The 20,256-nt window shown below is 37.0% G+C and overlaps 1 protein-coding gene and 1 pseudogene across 3 annotated transcripts; one reads left to right on the forward strand and one right to left on the reverse strand.

Annotated features, from left to right (window-relative positions):
* Nucleotides 1-2,063: 2,063 nt before the first annotated feature.
* On the reverse strand, nt 2,064-18,176 carry LOC129881575 (dehydration-responsive element-binding protein 2A-like; annotated as a pseudogene).
* Nucleotides 18,177-18,741: 565 nt separating this feature from the next.
* LOC129881576 (uncharacterized) lies at nt 18,742-20,038 on the forward strand. 3 transcript variants are annotated; one of them, XR_008765620.1, is made up of 4 exons: nt 18,742-18,899; nt 19,268-19,306; nt 19,397-19,601; nt 19,693-20,038. XR_008765620.1 is itself a non-coding variant. In XM_055955745.1 (3 exons), the coding sequence occupies exons 1-3, from the start codon at nt 19,271-19,273 to the stop codon at nt 19,779-19,781; spliced, it is 333 nt and encodes a 110-aa protein (XP_055811720.1). In that variant the 5' UTR covers nt 19,069-19,270; the 3' UTR covers nt 19,782-20,038. The 3 variants fall into 3 exon arrangements, 1 of the variants encoding a protein (XP_055811720.1); XR_008765621.1 differs by lacking the exon at nt 19,268-19,306 and having other exon boundaries at nt 18,833-18,899; nt 19,690-20,038; XM_055955745.1 differs by lacking the exon at nt 18,742-18,899 and having other exon boundaries at nt 19,069-19,306; nt 19,690-20,038.
* The last annotated feature ends 218 nt before the right edge of the window (nt 20,039-20,256 follow it).

Below are 20,256 nucleotides of genomic sequence, written 5' to 3' on the forward strand. Positions count from 1 at the left end.
AGATTAATGTATTAGGAGATACATGAATTGGTGGAAAAGTCTAGATTAAGGCTAGTTAGTTTTATTCATGAACTTGGAGGATGTGAAGTATTAATTATGATACATGTATGCTAGGCTAGATACATGGATGAATTCACCTATAAATAGTCATGTAATCTAGTCATATTGAAACAAGAAAAAATTGAATAGAAAATCATCTTTCCTCCACTTTTCTTCTACTAAGTATTGAGTATTATTTGTGTTGTCTTTCTCTAGTCTAAATTTCCAACATTTATCTTAGAGCAACTTTTCACCCACAAACTGACATTTTGTTCGAGTAGACTTTATAAATCGTGGAGTATATATTGGGAGCATGTGTTATTAACTTGGTCAATGGGATGAGTACTTGCCTTTAGTGGTGTTTCCTTACAAACAACTACTAGCCAAGTAATCAGATGATCCTATGTGAAGTTTTACATGCTAGGCTGTGTCAATATCCAATAGCCTAGTTTGATTATGATGAGAAGAAGCTACTTGGTCTAGATTTGATACAACAAGCGTTGGAAAAAGTCAAGGTGATGCATAAGCGACTTAGGATGGCCCAAAGTAGATAAAAGATTTACGCGGACAAGAAAGTTCGTGATTTGAAGTTTAGGATAGATGAGAAAGACATATTGAAGATTTCTTCCATAAAAGGTGTGATGAGATTTGAGAAGTAGGAAAAGTTGATCCTGAGGTTTATCACCCCGTTTAGGGTTTTGAAAAGACTCGGGACGGTGATTATAGACTTGCCTAGCCACTGGACATGATGGTGATACATCGTGTATCCATGTTGTGAAATAAAGTTTAGCTTTAGGCCCTCAATCTTGATGAAACGGCCATGGGGAAGTGGTAGGGTGCTGGGGGAGGTGGAGACTAAAAATGACTAAAAGTATCTGTCACTTTTTATTGCTTAAAAAATATCATCTAAAAATCTTGAGATATACAAATCAGAATTCAAAATGTATAAATCTTTCATATTAACCCCTGTTCCATGATCCTCAAGTCCTGGAACATTGATGTAGGGCTTATTGAGCTTGGATTCAATCTCCTTACTTATAAATCTATCGGAATGAACTGCAGCATTTGCCTGAGAGTTCAGTAGATTAGATTTGTTGGTTGTAGTTGTAATAATCAGACTGCTCCTCATTCTTCAGATTGTTTACATCAGATGATTCATCCAACAAAGACTGAAACAGGTAACTTTCATCGATATTCTCGTTTAAATAAAATGTATCCAATATATTTGTTGTTTCCTTTGTGTTGTTGTCTTCCATTAATAAGCGATCCGCAAATTCTAGATAACTATGCAAATGTGCACTCAGATTTTCAGATGACCTAAAATCCAATGGTTTTTCTCGCAATGTATTCGCTGAGCAATCATAGTCCTGTGGCGTAATGGCAGCACAAGGCAACAATACTTGATCAACAAAGTCACATTTCTCATTCGGTCTTGGAACATCCTTGTGAATCATGTTGTCATTTGACCTCACTTCAGTTTTCTCTTGGTGTAATATGCACAAATTATTTGACCCTTCATTCGCGTCATCTAGGCGTTTCAAATCTCTATGTTGCATGACTTCATTCTCTGAGGGCGTCTCAACTTTAACATAAGAACTTGTGGGCTTGAGAATTGGCTTTGAATCAATTGTCGAGCTGCTATTAAAACCTTTTATATTGTCTATAGAATCGTCCGCTTTCATTACTACTGACTCAATATTCAAGCAACAAACAGAAGAACCATGCTTCTTAATAGGGCATTCATGATGTGCCTTTGAATCTTCATCAGCTCTAACAGAACATAAATTCCTTTTGCCAAGAGATCGATCATTGTTGGAATAATAATTCAAAGTTGGAGTAGAAATTCTAATTTATTTAGGATTTGTTATTTTAATTTGATATTTATTTAATTAATGTCTACTTAGAATTTATTTGTTCTAGTTCTTATAGGAATAGATTTTTTAATCCTAATTTAATTTGATTTCTTATTATTATTAATAGGGATGTTGCTAGGTTATTTTCAATACACAAAAAATACAGAAAATATATAGAAATATAGAGAACTTGAAGTAATATTGATGAGATTTTAAGTTTAAGAATTAAATATTTTCCTTCAATCATCCACAGCAATCTTTTCATCTGTTTGTAAATCAGGTTCAATTATTGCATCTTCAACAGATGATTCACTCGATCTAATGAAGTTGTTCGCCTCAACGAGGGATTAGCCAATTGAGCATTCTGTACACAATAATCAGGGAAGTTAAGTATAGCATCGTGTCCATACATAGCTTTTGCAGCCTCATCATAGGCACAAGCAACTTCAACATTTGTAGAAAAAGTACCAAGCCAAAGTCTCCTGCCATTACTTTGATGTTCCTTGGTATTATAAACAGGTTCTCTAATTTCAGCAACCCACTTGCCCCAAGTTCTCATAGAGGTCTATTTCGTGCCATAAATATTTTTTACTTTGTTGCAAGGTTTAAAATTAGATAGTCAAAAATGTGGATTTGGTAGTTGACAAATTTCAACAACCAAAATATCATTATTTTTGTCAAATCAAATCTCACTAATAAACCTACCAAAGTTTAAAATATTTGTTTCTTAATGATGTCACTGATGATATCATAGGGACAAATTCTTGCTCATTTGTAAGAACACGCCAAGATATTATTGAGCAAAGTGAGGTTTACAATATATTATAAGAAAATAGTCTGTGAAGAAAAATAGATTGTGAGTAAGGTGAAAACTCAAAAGAATGTTATTCATTTTGAGTGTGTTGTGGTCACTTTGAGTATTGTACTTGTGATTATCCAGTGTAAAATTCTTTACTATAATAATATCAGTTGCTCCTCTTGGCCCGTGGTTTTTTCTTTATTTGAAAGAGTTTTCACATAAAAATTTTGGTGTCATCGTTTTTCCATTTATTTTCATTATTTTGACCATATATATATATTTTTGTGTTAGATGATATTTTTCCAACAAACTAGTATCAAAGCGAGGTTTTATCTGAATATTTTTTATGGTTCCAGCATGGTCTGAATTTTCACATCAAAAAAGATTTACTTTTGTTTGTAATAGCTATATATTTTTCGCAAAAACAATGAAAGCCAACACTAGTAGAATGATTACTTATGATGGTGTTATTATGTCATTTGGAAGGGGAAATGAAAGATTTGCTTTATGTCAAAAATTTTATCAATCAGTCTTTATCATTGTAAAGTCTGATAATAAAACAGATGAAGAGTGGAATAAGTTGCACAGACAGGTTTGTTGATTTATTAGGCAATGGGTTGACGATAATATGTTGAACCATATTTCTAGGGAGACACATGCTCGTACCCTATGGGGGCATCTTGAAAGCATGTATGCTCGGAAGAACGAAAAAAACAAAAGGTTCTTAATAAAGCAAATGTTAAGTTTAAAGTATCATGATAGTTCCCCGATGACAGATCGTCTGAATAATTTTTAGGGGATCATGAATCAGTTATTTGCTATGGCCATCAAATTTGATGAGGAAATTAAAGGTTTGCTTCTACTTGGTTCCCTACCAAATTCTTGGAAAATATTTAGAAATTTATTGTCAAATTCTGCTCTAGATGGTTTGATCTCTATGGATTTCGTCAAAAGTAGTTTCTTGAATGAAGAGATAAGAAAAAAATCTCGAAGTTCTTCTTCATTGGATGCCCTAGTAATTGGTTCTAAAGGAAGAAACAAAAATCGTGGTTCTCAAAAATAGAGAACACAATAGAAACAAATTCAGAGGCAGACTTAAGAATATTGAGTGCTATCATTGTGGCATGAAAGGGCACACAAAAAAGTTCTGCCGAAAATTGAAGAAGGAGAACAAAGACAAAAAGAAAAATAAAGAAGATGGCAATAAAAATTTCCTTGCCACCGTCACCACATAAGATCTTGTTACCGTTCTTGATACATATAAGATAAAAATTGCTTTTCATGAGTCAAGATGGGTTGTGGACACTGGTATCTTACGTGACATGAAGGAAGGATTTTTTTCTCTTTTTATACTCCTGATGACTTTAGAATCTTGAGTATGGATAATGAGACTGTATCTAAGGTGGTTGATGTTAGTATAATTTATTTGAAAACTACTGTTGGAACTAAACTAGTTTTGAACAATGTAAAACATGAACCTCATGTTCATGTACACCTTATTTCTGTTGGTACTGTAGATGATGAAGGATATGTTAGTACCAATGGTGGAGGAAAAAGGAAACTCATTAAGGGTTCCTTAGTTGTAGCTCGTAGAAACAAACGTCATGGTATATACTAGACTACAACTTCTACTTGTGCCAATATGATAAATGTAGTTAAGAGTGATAACTCTTCAAGGTTATGGCATAAGAGACTTAGCCACATTACTGAGAAAGGACTTAATGTTCTAACTAAGAAGAAATTGTTGTCAGATTTCCAAAGTGCTAAATTAGAAAAGTATGAGCACTGCTTGACTGAAAAATAAAATACAGTTTTCTTTAAGTCTAATCCTCCTTTAAGAAAGACAGAATTGCTTGAGTTGGTGCATTCTGATTTATGTGGTCTAATGAAAATAAGGACTCTAGGTGATACACTTTACTTTATCACTTTCATTGATGACTTGTCACGCCTTGGGAGGGTACCCTAGGCGTAGCCGGCACTCGAAAGCCATTTCTGGCCTCCAAGCGAACCACCTGGTCCAGTCACATATTCATTCAAACACATTCTCTCAGCGAAAGACTCAATCAATGAAATACTATTCATAAATTTGGGCCGAAGGCCAAACAACTATCGAATCAACAACAGTTATGAAAGAACTACTCAAAAGAACAATCCAATATTTCTACACATCAGTCTATGAAGCCTCTATCAACAATCTAAGAGGTGCCAATGACAAGCCCATGGCTACCAACATTCAAAATAAAGGAAACAACACAAAACTATACAAGAAGCTCAACATCCTCCGGAAACTAGGAGGACTCACCAACTAACTTGGAGTGTGTGGATCTTCAACGGTGCGCCGGTTGATGATCTCTAGTACCTATCTCTGGATCATGAAATGATGCAGGCCAATTGGCGTCAGTACATGGAATGTACGAGTATGTAAAATGGCCGAAAGAAACAACATCAGAAGGAACCAAATCAACTCGAGAATCTCAACTCAGAAAGAAATACAACTCAACAAACGTCCTAAGTCTAAGCAAGAATATAGTTTAGACGGGACCAAATCATATACAAATCAACTCAATCCGACTCAGAGTACTACCAGGACTTATGTGGGAGTTTCTCTTATCCGACAACCATTACTTATAAGCCAGTGAAAGTACAACAAACCGACGTTGTTGCCGCATCCGTTCATACTTTGCCAGTGTATGAACGAATCAACCAATCATGGATCCAATCCAACCAAGTCCTATAATGTCAGGACAATAATTTTGGGGAAGCATCCGTCTTTAACGGTTCAATCACCTTCTACGTTTGGCGACGTAGTTATTGGGTTCGAGTATGGACTATACTCTTGCCCAATTCGGTGCTCGATACTTCTCCCAAGACTCAATGCTCATAAAACTCCATCCAATCAACTCAATCAAATCATATAGACAAGTTTCATTTCAACCTTGTCAACTCATGAACTCTATCACAATCACACATCTCATAATCATATCTTTCAAGAGTAATTTAAATGCACATTTATAGCAATATATAGACATAACCAATCATTTCCTCCATCCATTTGATTAATCTTTGAGACTCATCACAACTTCAAGGCGTTAAATCGACACTTCAAAATAAGTAACATTTTAAAGAAAAAATAACATCTTTTATCATAATCTATATAGTTAAGAAGATCAATAAAGCATAGTTAACAACTCATCTTCATCAACACATACTCACATAAAGGCTCTTCTTAGAATTTTCTTGACTCAACCTCATCAACATAGCAAGAATCAATTTAATATATGACAAGACTCATTTGAACATAACCCTAGCAAGAAACTCCATTCCTATGGACATTTATTCTCAAAAAGGGTATAGGGAACATGGGTGGACTCAACCCATGTTTTAGATAGCCTTACATACCTTAGTAAAGATTTGAAGAAAACTCGATGTTGGGTCTTCAATGGGAAGCTTGAATCTTGAAGCTCTTGGAACAATTCCTTGTTGAAAATGGAGAAGGAGAAGAAGAGAGAGAGAGAGAGAGAGAGAGAGAGAGAGAGAGAGAGACTTCTAGGGCTTTTAGAGAGAGAGGAGAGGGGCTAAAAAATATGTTCCCAAAATGTTCAAGGATGATACATATATAATTTGAGACAATTCCCAAATTGCCCCTTCTCAGAAGTTTTGAAAAATAGGCTAAAACACTCTTGGCGTGATAGTGGTGCGTCGCACCAGTGCAGCGCCAGGTCAATTAGGCCTAAAACCTTCACAAATTTTAGTGGCGCGCCGTGCCAAGGACCAAACTACTAAGGCATGTTCTTGGCGCGATAGTGGCGCATTGCGCCCTTACGGCGCCAAGGCCATATTTTCTGGGTTCTGGAAAATAGGTTAGAAAACCCTGCACACTTCGTAGTGGCGCACCGCGCCAGGGAACAAACTACTGAGGCGTGTTCCTGGCGCGAAAGTGGTATGTTGCGCCACTGCGGTGCCAAGCCCAGATTCCCAGCAGTTGCAGCCCAGGCCTAAAATTTCTGTTGTTCTAGTTCGTCTTAGGATCGTCATATCTTTTGACTCCGAACTCCAAAAAATTACATTCTTGGTGGCGTTGGAAAGAAGACTCGAGGACCTTTAATTTAATAGGTTGTGGGTCACCCAGATTGTCGTTTTTCAAAAGATAGGGTTGTTAGAAGTCAACCCCTTAACGAACTCATCCAAAAACTTAGCCACGACGAACCTTTTGGACTTAGCTTGGTCCTAGGGGTCCTTTGTGACCCCACATCACCTCCAACACTATTCAATTACTCAGGGACTCATCTTAACTCAAGCATATACTTCACAATAAATGAGTTTGACCTTACACGTATACAAGAAAGGTCCGAATCTTAAAGAAAAATTTTGGGGGGCGTTACAATATCTCCCCCTTGGGATCATTCGTTCTCGAATGACGAGTAACCCAGGAATGGAAATCGAGGTACAAATCACAATCGGAATTCAGTTATTTGACCAATCAAATTCTCAAACAATTTACTAATCAAGCTTAAAAGGCACAAACGAATTCAAGTTAAGGAAATGGACATTACCTTCAACATTCTCATTGGTAGGCACAAATAGATGGGGATATTTAGATTTCATATCTTCCTCCGCTTCCCATGTGGCTTCCTCAACAAACTGATTTCTCCACAGAACTTTAACTGAGACGACCTCTTTGTTCCTCAATTTGCTGATTTGACGATCAAGAATTTGGACCAGAACCTCTTCATAGGATAAGCTATCCTTAACTCCAATACTATCAATGGGGACTACCAACTAGGGATAGCCTAAGCACTTCTTCAACATCGAAACGTGGAATACCGGATGGATAGAGGCTAACTCCGAGGGTATCTCCAACTCATAGGCGACACTCCCAATCCACCTCGAAATCTGGTAAGGACCAATGTATCAAGGACTAAGCTTCCCCTTCCTTCAAAACCTCATGACACCCTTCATGGGTGACACTTTGAAATACACCCAATTATCCACCTCAAACTCTAAGTCTCTCTTCCTCACATCGATGTAAGATTTTTGGCGGCTTTGGGCTGTCTTCAGCCTATCTTGAATAACTCTCACCTTCTCCATGGGTTGTTGAACAAAATCGGGCCCAATCATCTCAACTTTACCAACTTCAAACCATCCAATTGGCGATTTACACCTCCTCTCATACAAAGCTTCATAAGGAGCCATTTGAATATTTGCATGATAGCTATTATTATATGCAAACTCTATGAGAGGTAAATGGTCATCCCAATTTCCTTTGAAGTCAAGTACACATGCCCTAAACATATCCTCCAATGTATGGATGGTGCGCTCCTCTTGGCCATCCGTTTGGGAATGAAAGGTCGTACTAAGGTTCACCTTTGAACCCAGTCCCTTCTGAAAGGATCTCTAGAATTGGGAAGTGAATTGAGCTTCTCTGTCTGAGATGATAGACAAGGGGACTCTATGCAATCTGACTATCTCCTAAATGTATAATTTTGCATAATCTTCTGTGGTGTTAGTAGTCTTAACTGCCAAGAAGTGAGCTGATTTCATCATTCTATCCACAATCACCCAAATGGAATCATGTTGCTTTCGGGACCTCAGTAGACCTGTAATAAAGTCCATGTTGATAATCTCCCACTTCCATTCTGGAATTTCTATATTTTGAGCTAAACCACATGGCCTTTGATGCTCAACATTCACCTGTTGGCAATTTGGGCACTTGGAAACAAATTCCGCAATGCCTCCCTTCATCCCACTCCACCAATAGATTTCTCTCAAGTCATGATACATTTTTGTAGAGCCTGGATAAATAGAGTATCTGGTACTATGCGCTTCGTCCATAATTCTCTCTCAAACATCACCGACATCAGGTACACACAACTTATTTTGGTATCTTAACACACCATCTCCCCCTTTGGTAAAAACCATCACCTCTTGTTTGTGAAAAACTTCCTTCAATTGGAGAAGGATGGGATCTTGGTATTGTTTCTCCTTTACCTCTGCCAGAAGTGAGGATGTAGACCCATCCTAAACAGTAACTCCGCCTTTATTATTCTCTTCCAAATGAACTTCCAATCGGGCTAATCTATGTACCTTCTTTGACAATTCCCTCCTTCCCTCCTCTACATGGGTAGTGCTACCCATAGACAACTTGCTAAGAGCATCAGCAACAACATTAAATTTACCTGGATGGTAGAGGATGCTCATATCATAGTCTTTGAGTAGCTCGAGCCATCTTCTTTGCCTCAGGTTGAGTTCCTTCTGGCTAAAGATGTATTGTAAGCTCTTGTGATCGGTGAAGACATCAACATGTACTCCATACAAGTAGTGGCACCAAATTTTAAGGGCAAATACCACAGTTGCCAGTTTAAGGTCATGAGTTGGGTAATTTCTCTCATGAACCTTGAGCTGTCTTGAAGCATAAGCTATCACCTTTCCCTTCTGCATCAGCACGCAGCCCCACTCAACTCTAGATGCATCACAATACATCACAAAACCTTCTGTTCCATCGGGCAAGGTTAGAACAGGAGAAGTGGTTAGCTTGGTCTTCAATTTCTGGAAACTCTCCTCACAAGCATCGGACCATTGGAACTTAGCCTTCTTTTGGGCCAGCTTGGTCAATAGTGATGATATAGATGAGAATCCCTCTACAAACCTTCGATAATAGCCGGCCAAAACCAAGAAGCTTCTTATCTCTGTCAGGGATGTGGGTCTGGGCCAATTCTTCACTGGCTCAATTTTCTGAGCATCAACCTGAATACCATCTCCAGATACAATGTTGCCTAGAAAAGCCACTGATGCAAGCCAAAATTCATATTTGGAGAACTTTGCATACAATACCTGTTCCTTCAAAGTTTGCAAGACGACTCTAAGATGATGGGCATGCTCCTCCTTATTCTTAGAGTAAACCAAGATATCATCTATGAATACAATCACAAACATATCAAGGTATGGTTTAAATACTTGGTTCATGAGATCCATAAAAGTTGCGGGGGCATTAGTCAACCCGAAGGACATCACCAAGAACTCAAAGTGGCCATAGAGGGTTCGAAAAGCTGTCTTTGGGACATCATACTCCCTCACCTTCAACTGATGGTAGCCCGATCTTAGGTCTATCTTTGAGAAATAGGTGGCACCCCAAAGCTGATCAAATAAATCATCTATTCTGGAGAGAGGGTATTTGTTCTTTATGGTGACCTTATTCAGATGTCTGTAGTCAATACACATTCTAAGAGACCCATCTTTCTTTCGCACAAATAGGACCGAAGCACCCCATGGTGAGACGCTCGACCTAATGAATCCCTTATCTAACAAGTCCTTCAACTGCTCCTTCAACTCAGCCAGAGCTATTCTATAGGGAGGGACTGAGATAGGCTGGGTATCAAGAAGAACATCAATCCCAAAGTCGATCTCCCTATCAGGAGGGACTCCAGGCAAATCTTCAGAAAAGACATTCAGAAACTCATTGATAATCGGAATTGACTCAAAGGATGGAGACTCAATATTGTTATCTTTCACTCAGACAAGGTGATAAATGTACCCTTTTGAGATTAGCTTCCTAGCCCTAAGGTATGAAATAAACTTACCCTTAGGCACAACAAGTCTACCCTTTCACTCTATGACAGTCTCATTCGAGAATTTGAATATGACAATCTGAGTCCTATAATCAATAGAGGCATAACAGACATAAAGCCAGTCCATGCCAAGGATCACATCGAAATCGACCATGTCCAACTCAACTAAATTAGCCAAGGTATCCCTGTGATGAATTGACACAGTGCAATCTCTATAGACTCTCTCAGCTAAGACAGAATCACCAACAGGAGTAGCTACACTGAAAGGCTCAAGAAGACGTTCAGGAATTTTATTAAATTTAATAGCCACGTAAGGGGTCACAAAAGATAGTGTGGCACCCGAATCTATCAAATCATAGCAGTCAAGAGAAAGGAATCGAATCATACCCGTCACGACATTTGGAGAGTTCTCCTGATCTTGACGACTACCCATGGCATATAGTCGATTTGTACCTCCGCTCATACTTGAAGCAGCGCCCCTCTGATTACCTCTAGCTGGTGGTGCGGTGATAGAATAATGGGCTCTATTACCCCATGCTGGACACTCCTTCTAAAAGTGGTCTATTTAGCTGTATTTATAATAGCCAACCCTTCCCGCTCTGCACTCTCCCAAGTGGAGCTCACCACACTTGACGCATGGTGGCTTCTCTTGCGAACCTTGACCCACGCTAGCTTGGGATTGAGAACCCTGGGGTCTAAAATTCTGGCGCCTCTACCCCTGCCGATCATACCTGTTCTGTGGAATAGGTGCACTGGCGGTAGATGAGGCATAGTTGAAAGGCCTATTCTGGAAGAAGAACCTGTTGCCCTTGGTTTGCCTCTGTTCATTCTCATGCCCAGCTGATCTTGCCTTCTTGCTCAGATGCTCCTCTCTGTCTTTTCTCTTCTCATCCTCCACCTGTTGAGCGTACACCATTAATTTGGAGATATCCATATCAGAGATTAACAATGCCGCTTTGCACTCTTTCTTCACATGTCTTCCCAAACCGGAGACAAATTTTCTCATCTTCGACCTCATATCTGGGATCATATCTGGAGCATACCTGCACAATTGGATGAACTTCAGGTCTTACTCCTTAACATTCATGCCTTCTTGTTTTAGATTTACAAACTCCTCCACTTTTGCTTCCCTCAATTCTCGGGGAAAGAAGTGGTCGATAAAGGCTCCCTCGAATTCATCCCACATAGCAGGTTCAGCATCCTCACCTCTACCTTGTTCCCATTGGTTATACCAAATGTTTGCCACATCTTTGAGTTGATAAGACACCAACTCAACTCCCTCAATTTCCATAGCATGCATAGCTTTTAGAATTTTCCATATCTCATCAATAAAATTTTAGGGATCTTTATCAACCTTAGAACCCGTGAATGCCGGCGGATTTATTCTCAGAAAGTTTCTAATTCTAGTGGCAGTAGACGACTCTTGGGAACTAGATCTAAGAGTCAGCGAACTTTGGTTACCATTCTGGGCAACCACTAATTGAGTGAGCATAGCAATCGCCCCTTGCAATTCTGCCTCTAAAGTGGGTGCAGGTGGAGTAGCAGGCACTTGGGGTGCCTCCGCATATCTTGAGGGTCGGCCTCTGGCCCTCGATGGGCGTACCTCTGATTGGGGAATCCCTGAGTTATCAACATTCCTCTGGCTAGCCATAAGCTTAGGAGGCATTATTTGTAACGTATAAACGTACGAATAAGAAAGGAGTTTTATAGAGTTTAACTCTATCACACGAATTCAGAGTATGAAAGAAGTAAAACAATTCCTAATGTCTTATAGCCTCCTGATTATAAGTGTGGTGCACAACACACTCATAAGCAAGACTCTACTAGACACGGCTTCATAGACTCCCTAGGACTCTTGAACTCTGGGCTCTTATACCATGTTTATCACGCCCTGGGAGGGTACCCTAGGCGTGGCCGGCACTCGAAAGCCATTTCTGGCCTCTAAGCGAACCACCTGGTCCAGTCACACATTCATTCAAACACATTCTCTTAGTGGAAGACTCAATCAATGAAATACTATTCATAAATTTGGGTCGAATTCCAAACAACTATCGAATCAACAAAAGTTATGGAAGAACTACTCAAAAGAACAATCCAATATTTCTACACTCCGGTCTATGAAGCCTCTATCAACAATCTAAGAGGTGCCAATGACAAGCCCATGGCTACCAACAATAAAAATAAAGGAAACAACACAAAACTATACAAGAAGCTCAACATCCTCCGAAAACTAGGTGGACTCACTAACTAACTGGGAGTGTGTGGATCTTCAATGGTGCGCCGGTTGATGATCTCTAGTACCTATCTCTGCATCATGAAATGATACAGGCCAATTGACGTCAGTACATAGAATGTACGAGTATGTAAAATGGCCGAAAGAAACAACATCAGAAGAAACCAAATCAACTTGGGAATCTCAACTTAGAAAGAAATACAACTCAACAAACATCCTAAGTCTAAGCAAGAATATAGTTTAGACGGGACCAAATCATATACAAATCAACTCAATCCGACTCAGAGTACTACCAGGACCTATGTGGGAGTTTCTCTTATCCGACAACCATCACTTATGAGCCAGTGAAAGTACAACAAACCGACGTTGTTGCCGCATCCGTTCATACTTTGCCAGTGTATGAACGAATCAACCAATCATTGATCCAATCCAACCAAGTCCTATAATGTCAAGACAATAATTTTGGGGAAGCATCCGTCTTTAACGGTTCAATCCCCTTCTATGTTTGGCGACGTAGTTATTGGGTTCGAGTATGGACTATACTCTTGCCTAATTAGGTGCTCGATACGTCTCCCAAGACTCAATGCTCATAAAACTCCATCCAATCAACTCAATTAAATCATATCGACAAGTCTCATTTCAACCTTGTCAACTCATCAACTCTATCGCAATCACACATCTCATAATCATATCTTTCAAGAGTAATTTAAATGCACATTTATAGCAACATATAGACATAACCAATCATTTCCTCCATCCATTTGATTAATCTTTGAGACTCATCACAACTTCAAGGCATTAAATCGACACTTCAAAATAAGTAACATTTTAAAGAAAAAATAACATCTTTTATCATAATCTATATAGTTAAGAAGATCAATAAAGCATAGTTAACAACTCATCTTCATCAACACATACTCACATAAAGGCTCTTCTTAGAATTTTCTTGACTCAACCTCATCAACATAGCAAGAATCAATTTAATATATGACAAGACTCATTTGAACATAACCCTAGCAAGAAACTCCATTCCTATGGACATTTATTCTCAAAAAGGGTATAGGGCACATGGGTGGACTCAACCCATGTTTTAGATAGCCTTACATACCTTAGTAAAGATTTGAAGAAAACTCGATGTTGGGTCTTCAATGGGAAGCTTGAATCTTGAAGCTCTTGGAACAATTCCTTGTTGAAAATGGAGAAGGAGAAGAAGAAGAAGAAGAAGAGAGAGAGAGAGAGAGAGAGAGAGACTTCTAAGGCTTTTAGAGAGAGAGAAGGGCTGAAAAATATGTTCCCAAAATGTTCAAGGATGATATATATATAATTTGGGACAATTCCCAAATTGCCCCTTCTAAAAAGTTCTGAAAAATAGGCTAAACACTCCTGGTGCGATAGTGGCGCATCGCCAGGTCAATTAGCCCTAAAACCTGCACATCGTTTAGTGGTGTTCCGCGCCAAGGACCATCTACTGAGGCATGTTCTTGGTGCGATAGTGGCGCATCGCGCCCTTACGGCGCCAAGGCCATATATTCTGGGTTCTGGAAAATAGGTTTGAAAATCCTGCACACCTCGTAGTGGCGCATCGCGCCAGGGACCAAACTACAGAGGCGTGTTCCTAGCGCGATAGGGGTACATCGCACCACTGCGGCGCCAAGCCCATATTTCCAGCAGTTGCAGCCCAGGCCTAAAATTTCTATCTTGCTAGTTCGTCTTAGGATCATCATATATTTTGACTTCGAACTCCAAAAAATTACATTCTTGGTGGCGTTAGAAAAAAGACTCGATGAACTTTAATTTAATAGGTCATGGGTCACCCAGATTATCTTCTTTCAAAAGATAGGGTCGTTAGAAGTCGACCCCTTAACGAACTCATCCAAAAACTTAGCCACGATGAACCTTTTGGACTTAGCTTGGTCCTAGGGGTCCTTTGTGACCCTACATCACCTCCAACACTCTTCAAATACTCAGGGACTCATCTTAACTCAAGAATATACTTCACAATAAATGAGTTCGACCTTACACGTATACAAGAAAGGTCCAAATCTTAGGGAAAAATTTTGGGGGGCATTACATGACTGCTCAAGAAAGCTTTGGTTCTATGTCTTCAAGACTAAAGACCAAGTGTTAGGTGTCTTTAAGAAGTTTCAAGCTTCAGTTGAAAGAGAAATTGGAAAGAAACTAAAATATATTCGTATTGATAATGGTGGTGAATATTGTGGACCATTTGACGAATACTGATAGCATCAAAGTATTAGACACCAGAAGACTCCTCCTAAGACTCCTCAGCTTAATGGGTTGGCTAAGATGATGAAAAAGACCTTGATAGAAAGAATTAGATGTTTGCTTTCTAAAGCAAAGTTGTTGAACCCCTTTTGGGGTGAGAGCTTATTGACCATTGCACATGTTATTAACTAATCTCCTACAGTTTATTTGCAAATTAATGTTTCAAATAGAGTTTGGTATGGAAAGAATGTTTCTTATGACCATTTGAGAGTATTTGATTGCAAAGTCTTTGTACATGTTCTGAAAGATGAGAGGTCAAGTTAGATACTAAGACATGGTAGTGCATCTTCATTGGATATAACCTTGATGAATTTGGTTACAGGCTATATGATCCAATTGAGAAGAAGCTTGTAAGAAGACACAGTATCATCTTCATGGAGAATCAAACCATTGAAGATATTAACAAAGCGGAAAAGCTAGAATCTTCAAGTTCAAATAACGTAGTTCATCTTTATCAAGTTCCTCATACAAGTGTGCATGATGTTAGTGGGCTTAATGATCATGGTGATTCGCAGAATCATGTTCCGGATCAATATGTTGATGTTAATGATAATAATGATGTTGTTATTGATGATGCTTATGTTCATGAAGTTGTGGAAGAATCAAATATTCTTCTTAGGAGGTCCACAAGACAACATATTCCTTCCTCTCATTATTCACCTAATTAATATATACTACTCACTGACGGGGTGAATCTGAGTGTTATGAGGAGGCCATGAAAGATGAGCATAAGGATCAATGGATTGAATCCATGCAAGATGAGATGAAATCTTTGCATGAGAGCCACACTTATGAGTTGGTAAAATTATCTAAGGGCATGAGAGCTTTAAAGAACAAGTGGGTGTTCAAAGTTAAGGTTGAAGAAAGCTTGAAGCCTAGTTCTTGGTTTGGCTGCTAGTCTTAATTTAGAGATTGAGCAGATGGATGTGAAGAAGATTTTTTTTACGGTGACTTAGAAGAGAAGATTTATATAGAGCAACCTGAGGGATTCAAAGTAAATGATAAAGAAAACTTTGTGTGCAAACTCAAAAGAGTCTTTATGGCCTAAAGCAAGCTCCTAGACAGTGGTAAAAAACTTGAATCTGTTATGGGGGAGCAAGGCTACAAGAAAACTTCCTTAGATTACTGTGTTTGTATAAAAAAAATTGACGATGATTTTATCATCTTCTTGCTATATGTGAATGATATGTTGATTGTGGGCAAGAATATTTCCAAGATTGACGAGTTGAAGAAAGAGTTGTGTAAGTCTTTTGCTATGAAAGACTTGGGTCATGCCAAGTAAATTTTGGGCATAAGAATTACTCGTCTAAGAGAAGAAAGGAAGATTTACTTCTCACAAAAAAAAGTACATTGAATGTGTACTAGAGCACTTCAACATGAAGGATGCTAAGCCTATTAGTACACATCTTACCGGTTATATGAAGTTGAGCAAGAAGATGTGTCCTATAGCTTAGGAGGAAAAAAAGCATGGCCAAAGTTTCATATTACTCTATCATCGAAAGTTTGATGTATGCAATGGTATCCACTAGACTTAATATTGCTCACGCAATTGGTGTTGTCAGCAAGTTTCTCGACAATCCAGAAAAATGACATTGGAAAGTTGTAAAGTGGATACTCAGCTATCTGGGAGGAATCTCAGATAAATGTTTATGTTTTGGAGGATCAAATCTAATTTTGAAGGGCCATACAGATGTTGTTTACTTTTTCAGGGAAAGCTATATCATGGTAGTTGAAGTTGCTGAAGTGTATTGCACTGTCTACAACTGAAGCTGAGTATATTGCAGCTACTGAAGCTGGCAAGGAGATAATATGGTTCAAGCAATTTCTTCAAGAGCTTGATTTGCATCAAAAGGAGTATGTCGTCTATTGTGACAATCAAAGTGCAATAGACTTGAGCAAAAACTCTATGTACCATGCAAGGACGAAAGATATAGACGTGAAATATCACTGAATTCGATAAAAGATACAAGACGAATCTATGCAGGTTGAAAATATCTCTACAAATAAGAATCCTACAGATATGCTGATCAAAATGGTAACAATGGACAAATTCAAATTGTGCAAAGAACTTGCTGGCATGAGGTCTCTTTAATAAAACGAAGATATCTCCTTTTGGTGCATGGGACTGGAAGGAGGAGATTTGTAGAGGTTCATTCCATTCTACAAATATTTTTTAATTTGTTGCAAGGTTTAAAATTAGATAGTCAAAAATGTGGATTTGGTAGTTGACAAATCTCAACAACCAAAATATTACCATTTATCTCAAACCAAATCTCACCAATAAATCTACCAAAGTTGAAAATATTTGTTTCTTCATGATGTCATCGATGATATCATAGGGATAATTTTTTTATAAATAGAGAACTCTTGCTCATTTGTAAGAACACACCAAGATAGAGAGAAAAAAAATATTAGTTAGAAAAGTGAGGTATACCATAGACTATAAGAAAATAGTTGTGAAGAAAAACAGAGTGTAAGCGATATTTTTATTAAGGTGGAAACTCAAGAGAGTGTTATTCGTTTTGAATGTGTTGTGGTCGCTTTGAGTATTATACTCGTGACTTTCTAGTGTAAAATTCTTTAATATAATAATATCAGTTGCTCTTCTTGGCCCGTGATTTTTTTACTTTTTTGAAAGAGTTTCCACGTAAAATTCTTGGTGTCATTATTTTCTTATTTATTTTTATTATTTTGACCATATATATTTTTTTATTAGTCAGTATTTTTCCAACAATTGTTTGCCTAACACCTCTGTATTTACATTTCAGTTCCGCCTTTACCTCTCATACAACCTTGTTTAGACCCTTTGCCAGGAAATTTCCATTTTTTTCATTCAACCCACCATCTAAGGTAACATTACGCTCCTGCTTATGATTCTTCCACATTGACAAAATCTCCTCTATAGAAGCTGATCCGTTATGCCTTCTCCTGATTTTCCTGTTTCCGTAAGAAGTCACTGTCGTAATATAGACATAAAACAAGTAAAAGACTACAAAAGGGTTCTCCCCTTTTTGCATTCTTTAAGTTACTACTACTTGCACCAAGATTTTTTTAGAGTAACAAACGTATTGACAAGAACCAACCTTCTTGTATGGTTTTTATAATATGTTATGACCTGATTAACGAGGGAACCAATTTCCTAATAGCAAAGAATTACCAAAAGCTAACCTCTTTTTGCTTGGCTTTTATTGTATATTCGTACACGGTTTCCTATAAAGATTTGAAATTTAGGCCAAATAGGAGTAAGGTAACAATTCCTAATAAAACTTTGACAACATGAAAACCAATAAGTTTAAGGACTAAAGAGTACATATAATACAATACCAAATGAAAAGTAGACAGAACTCATATAGGGAAAGAATAAAGGAGAAGAAAATTCACCTTTGAAAATTGTGAGAAGACATAACGTGTCAAAGCAAATTGATAAAATTATTGGATTTTGCTATGGTGAGATTGTCGTTTTGAGGAAGTCTCTATTCTTTGAATATTTGATCTTTTAGCTATAAAATAGCGGTACCAAATCGAGGCAAAGGAAACAACCCGAATCAACATACGAGTAAATACTTGATTACAATCTTTAAGAAAAGGTAAATATATATTATATATCTATCTATATATATATATATATATATATTTATATTATTATAAAAATACGAATAATAATGTTGGTTGACCAAAATATCTTTTCAATATTAAAATACCTTTATACCCTTCGTACTTTCTATTAACTAAGGCTAAAATTGAAATAACCGAACTATATCGTCTAGAGTCTTAGAATATATATACTTTAATTAAATTTGTATAACGTGTTGTAAAAAAGTGAAAAAAGAAAACATGTACAACTTTGGTAAAATTCTAGAGGAGGTGAGAAGAAGGGTGCACTTTTGGTCGATTTTTAAAAAAAAAAAAAAAATGAAAACATGTACAACTTAGGTAAGTTCTCGTGTTTCAAGGGTTTCATTACCAATACCCAAAAGGTTTGGATTGTTGTAAGTTCTCCAAATTTAATTTGATCTAGGAGTTAAATACTCCTATAAAACCCCCATTATTGTACATGCTTCATCGTTAACTTTTTAAGTAATATTAATTAACAACGAAGCTAAACAATTCGGCAAATTTCTCCAAAGGTATTGAATTGTTGATTCAAAATTTATACCTTGCTTTTTATTTATTTATCTCAATTCTTCATGGTTCAATTCTAACATAAATTTTTCTAGCATCAAGTTTTTGTTATTTATTAATAGTTATTGCCGGCACAAGTTGCCAGTCCTTATTAAAATATTATTAGATATTTTCTTTTAAAAAGTTCAATCAACTTTAGAGTAGATATTGCTTTGCAGTTTTCTTTATTACATGTGTTCAAAATCCTCAATGGAATCAAATTTGGCAAAAGAATTTATCCCTATAAACAATATACGCAAATTCGATACTGAATGGATAATAAAGGTCTTAGTCATTGAAAGAGGATTGATAATAAAATATACTAATGCAATAGGTGATGAATCAATTGCAGTTGACTTTTGCGGACGAAGAGGTAATATGCTCTGTAAATTAATGTTTTTATACTTTATTTCATTATTTTTGTATTGATATTTATAATTTATGTAAATATATAAATTTACAGGAAACAAAGATCCAGATGGTATTTTTCAATGACCATGAGAAGGATTCTAACCGTAACTATTTATCTGTGAACAAGGAGATGGAAATATCTTTTACCAATTATACTATAGTAGACGAATGCAAGAGCTATTTTTCAATGATAAATTTTTTCAATAATTTTCTATTTTTGGAAGATGCAACAAAATCCCACAATGGAACATTATTTGGTATACTTTCTCTAACGTCATTTATCTTTAATCATGAATTTACTTAATAATTCTTTTGCAAGTCTATAATTTGTAATTCTTTATTTAGCAGATGTAGTTTGCATACTGATTAAAGCAAAGGCACCAATGGGAGAAGGAAAAACAAAGAGGAGACAAATAATCCTTCCAGGCGAAAGATAAATTAAAATTGGTTAAATTATTTAATATTTATCTTATGTAACATAGTAGATAAAATGTCAATTTAAAACAATTAATTTTAATTTTTATTGTCAAATTTAGAATTGATCGGAGAATTGTGACTCTATGGGGTGACCTAGCTGACAAATACGGTGAAATATTACAATAATTAGGCAATGAAAAATCAGTTATAGCATTTTGTGATGTCAAAGGATCAACTTATTAAAGTAATAATACATAACAACTTTTTATATTCATAATTAACTTTTTATCAATTAAATTTGTACTAAATTTTAATGTGTATTTTTTAATAGGGGAGTTTGGAATATCATCTACTCCTGTTAGTAGTATGTTGATAAGCCCAATATTTCAAAAAGCAAAAGAGCTTCAAAATTGGCCTTGAGAGTATTAAAGCTGAAAATAAAGATATTACCTTAATGCCAAGTTTGTTGATGAGAGAGGCCAAACAAGTCAAGAT

The sequence above is a fragment of the Solanum dulcamara genome, chromosome 3, assembly GCF_947179165.1.
Source record: "Solanum dulcamara chromosome 3, daSolDulc1.2, whole genome shotgun sequence".
NCBI lineage: Eukaryota > Viridiplantae > Streptophyta > Magnoliopsida > Solanales > Solanaceae > Solanum > Solanum dulcamara.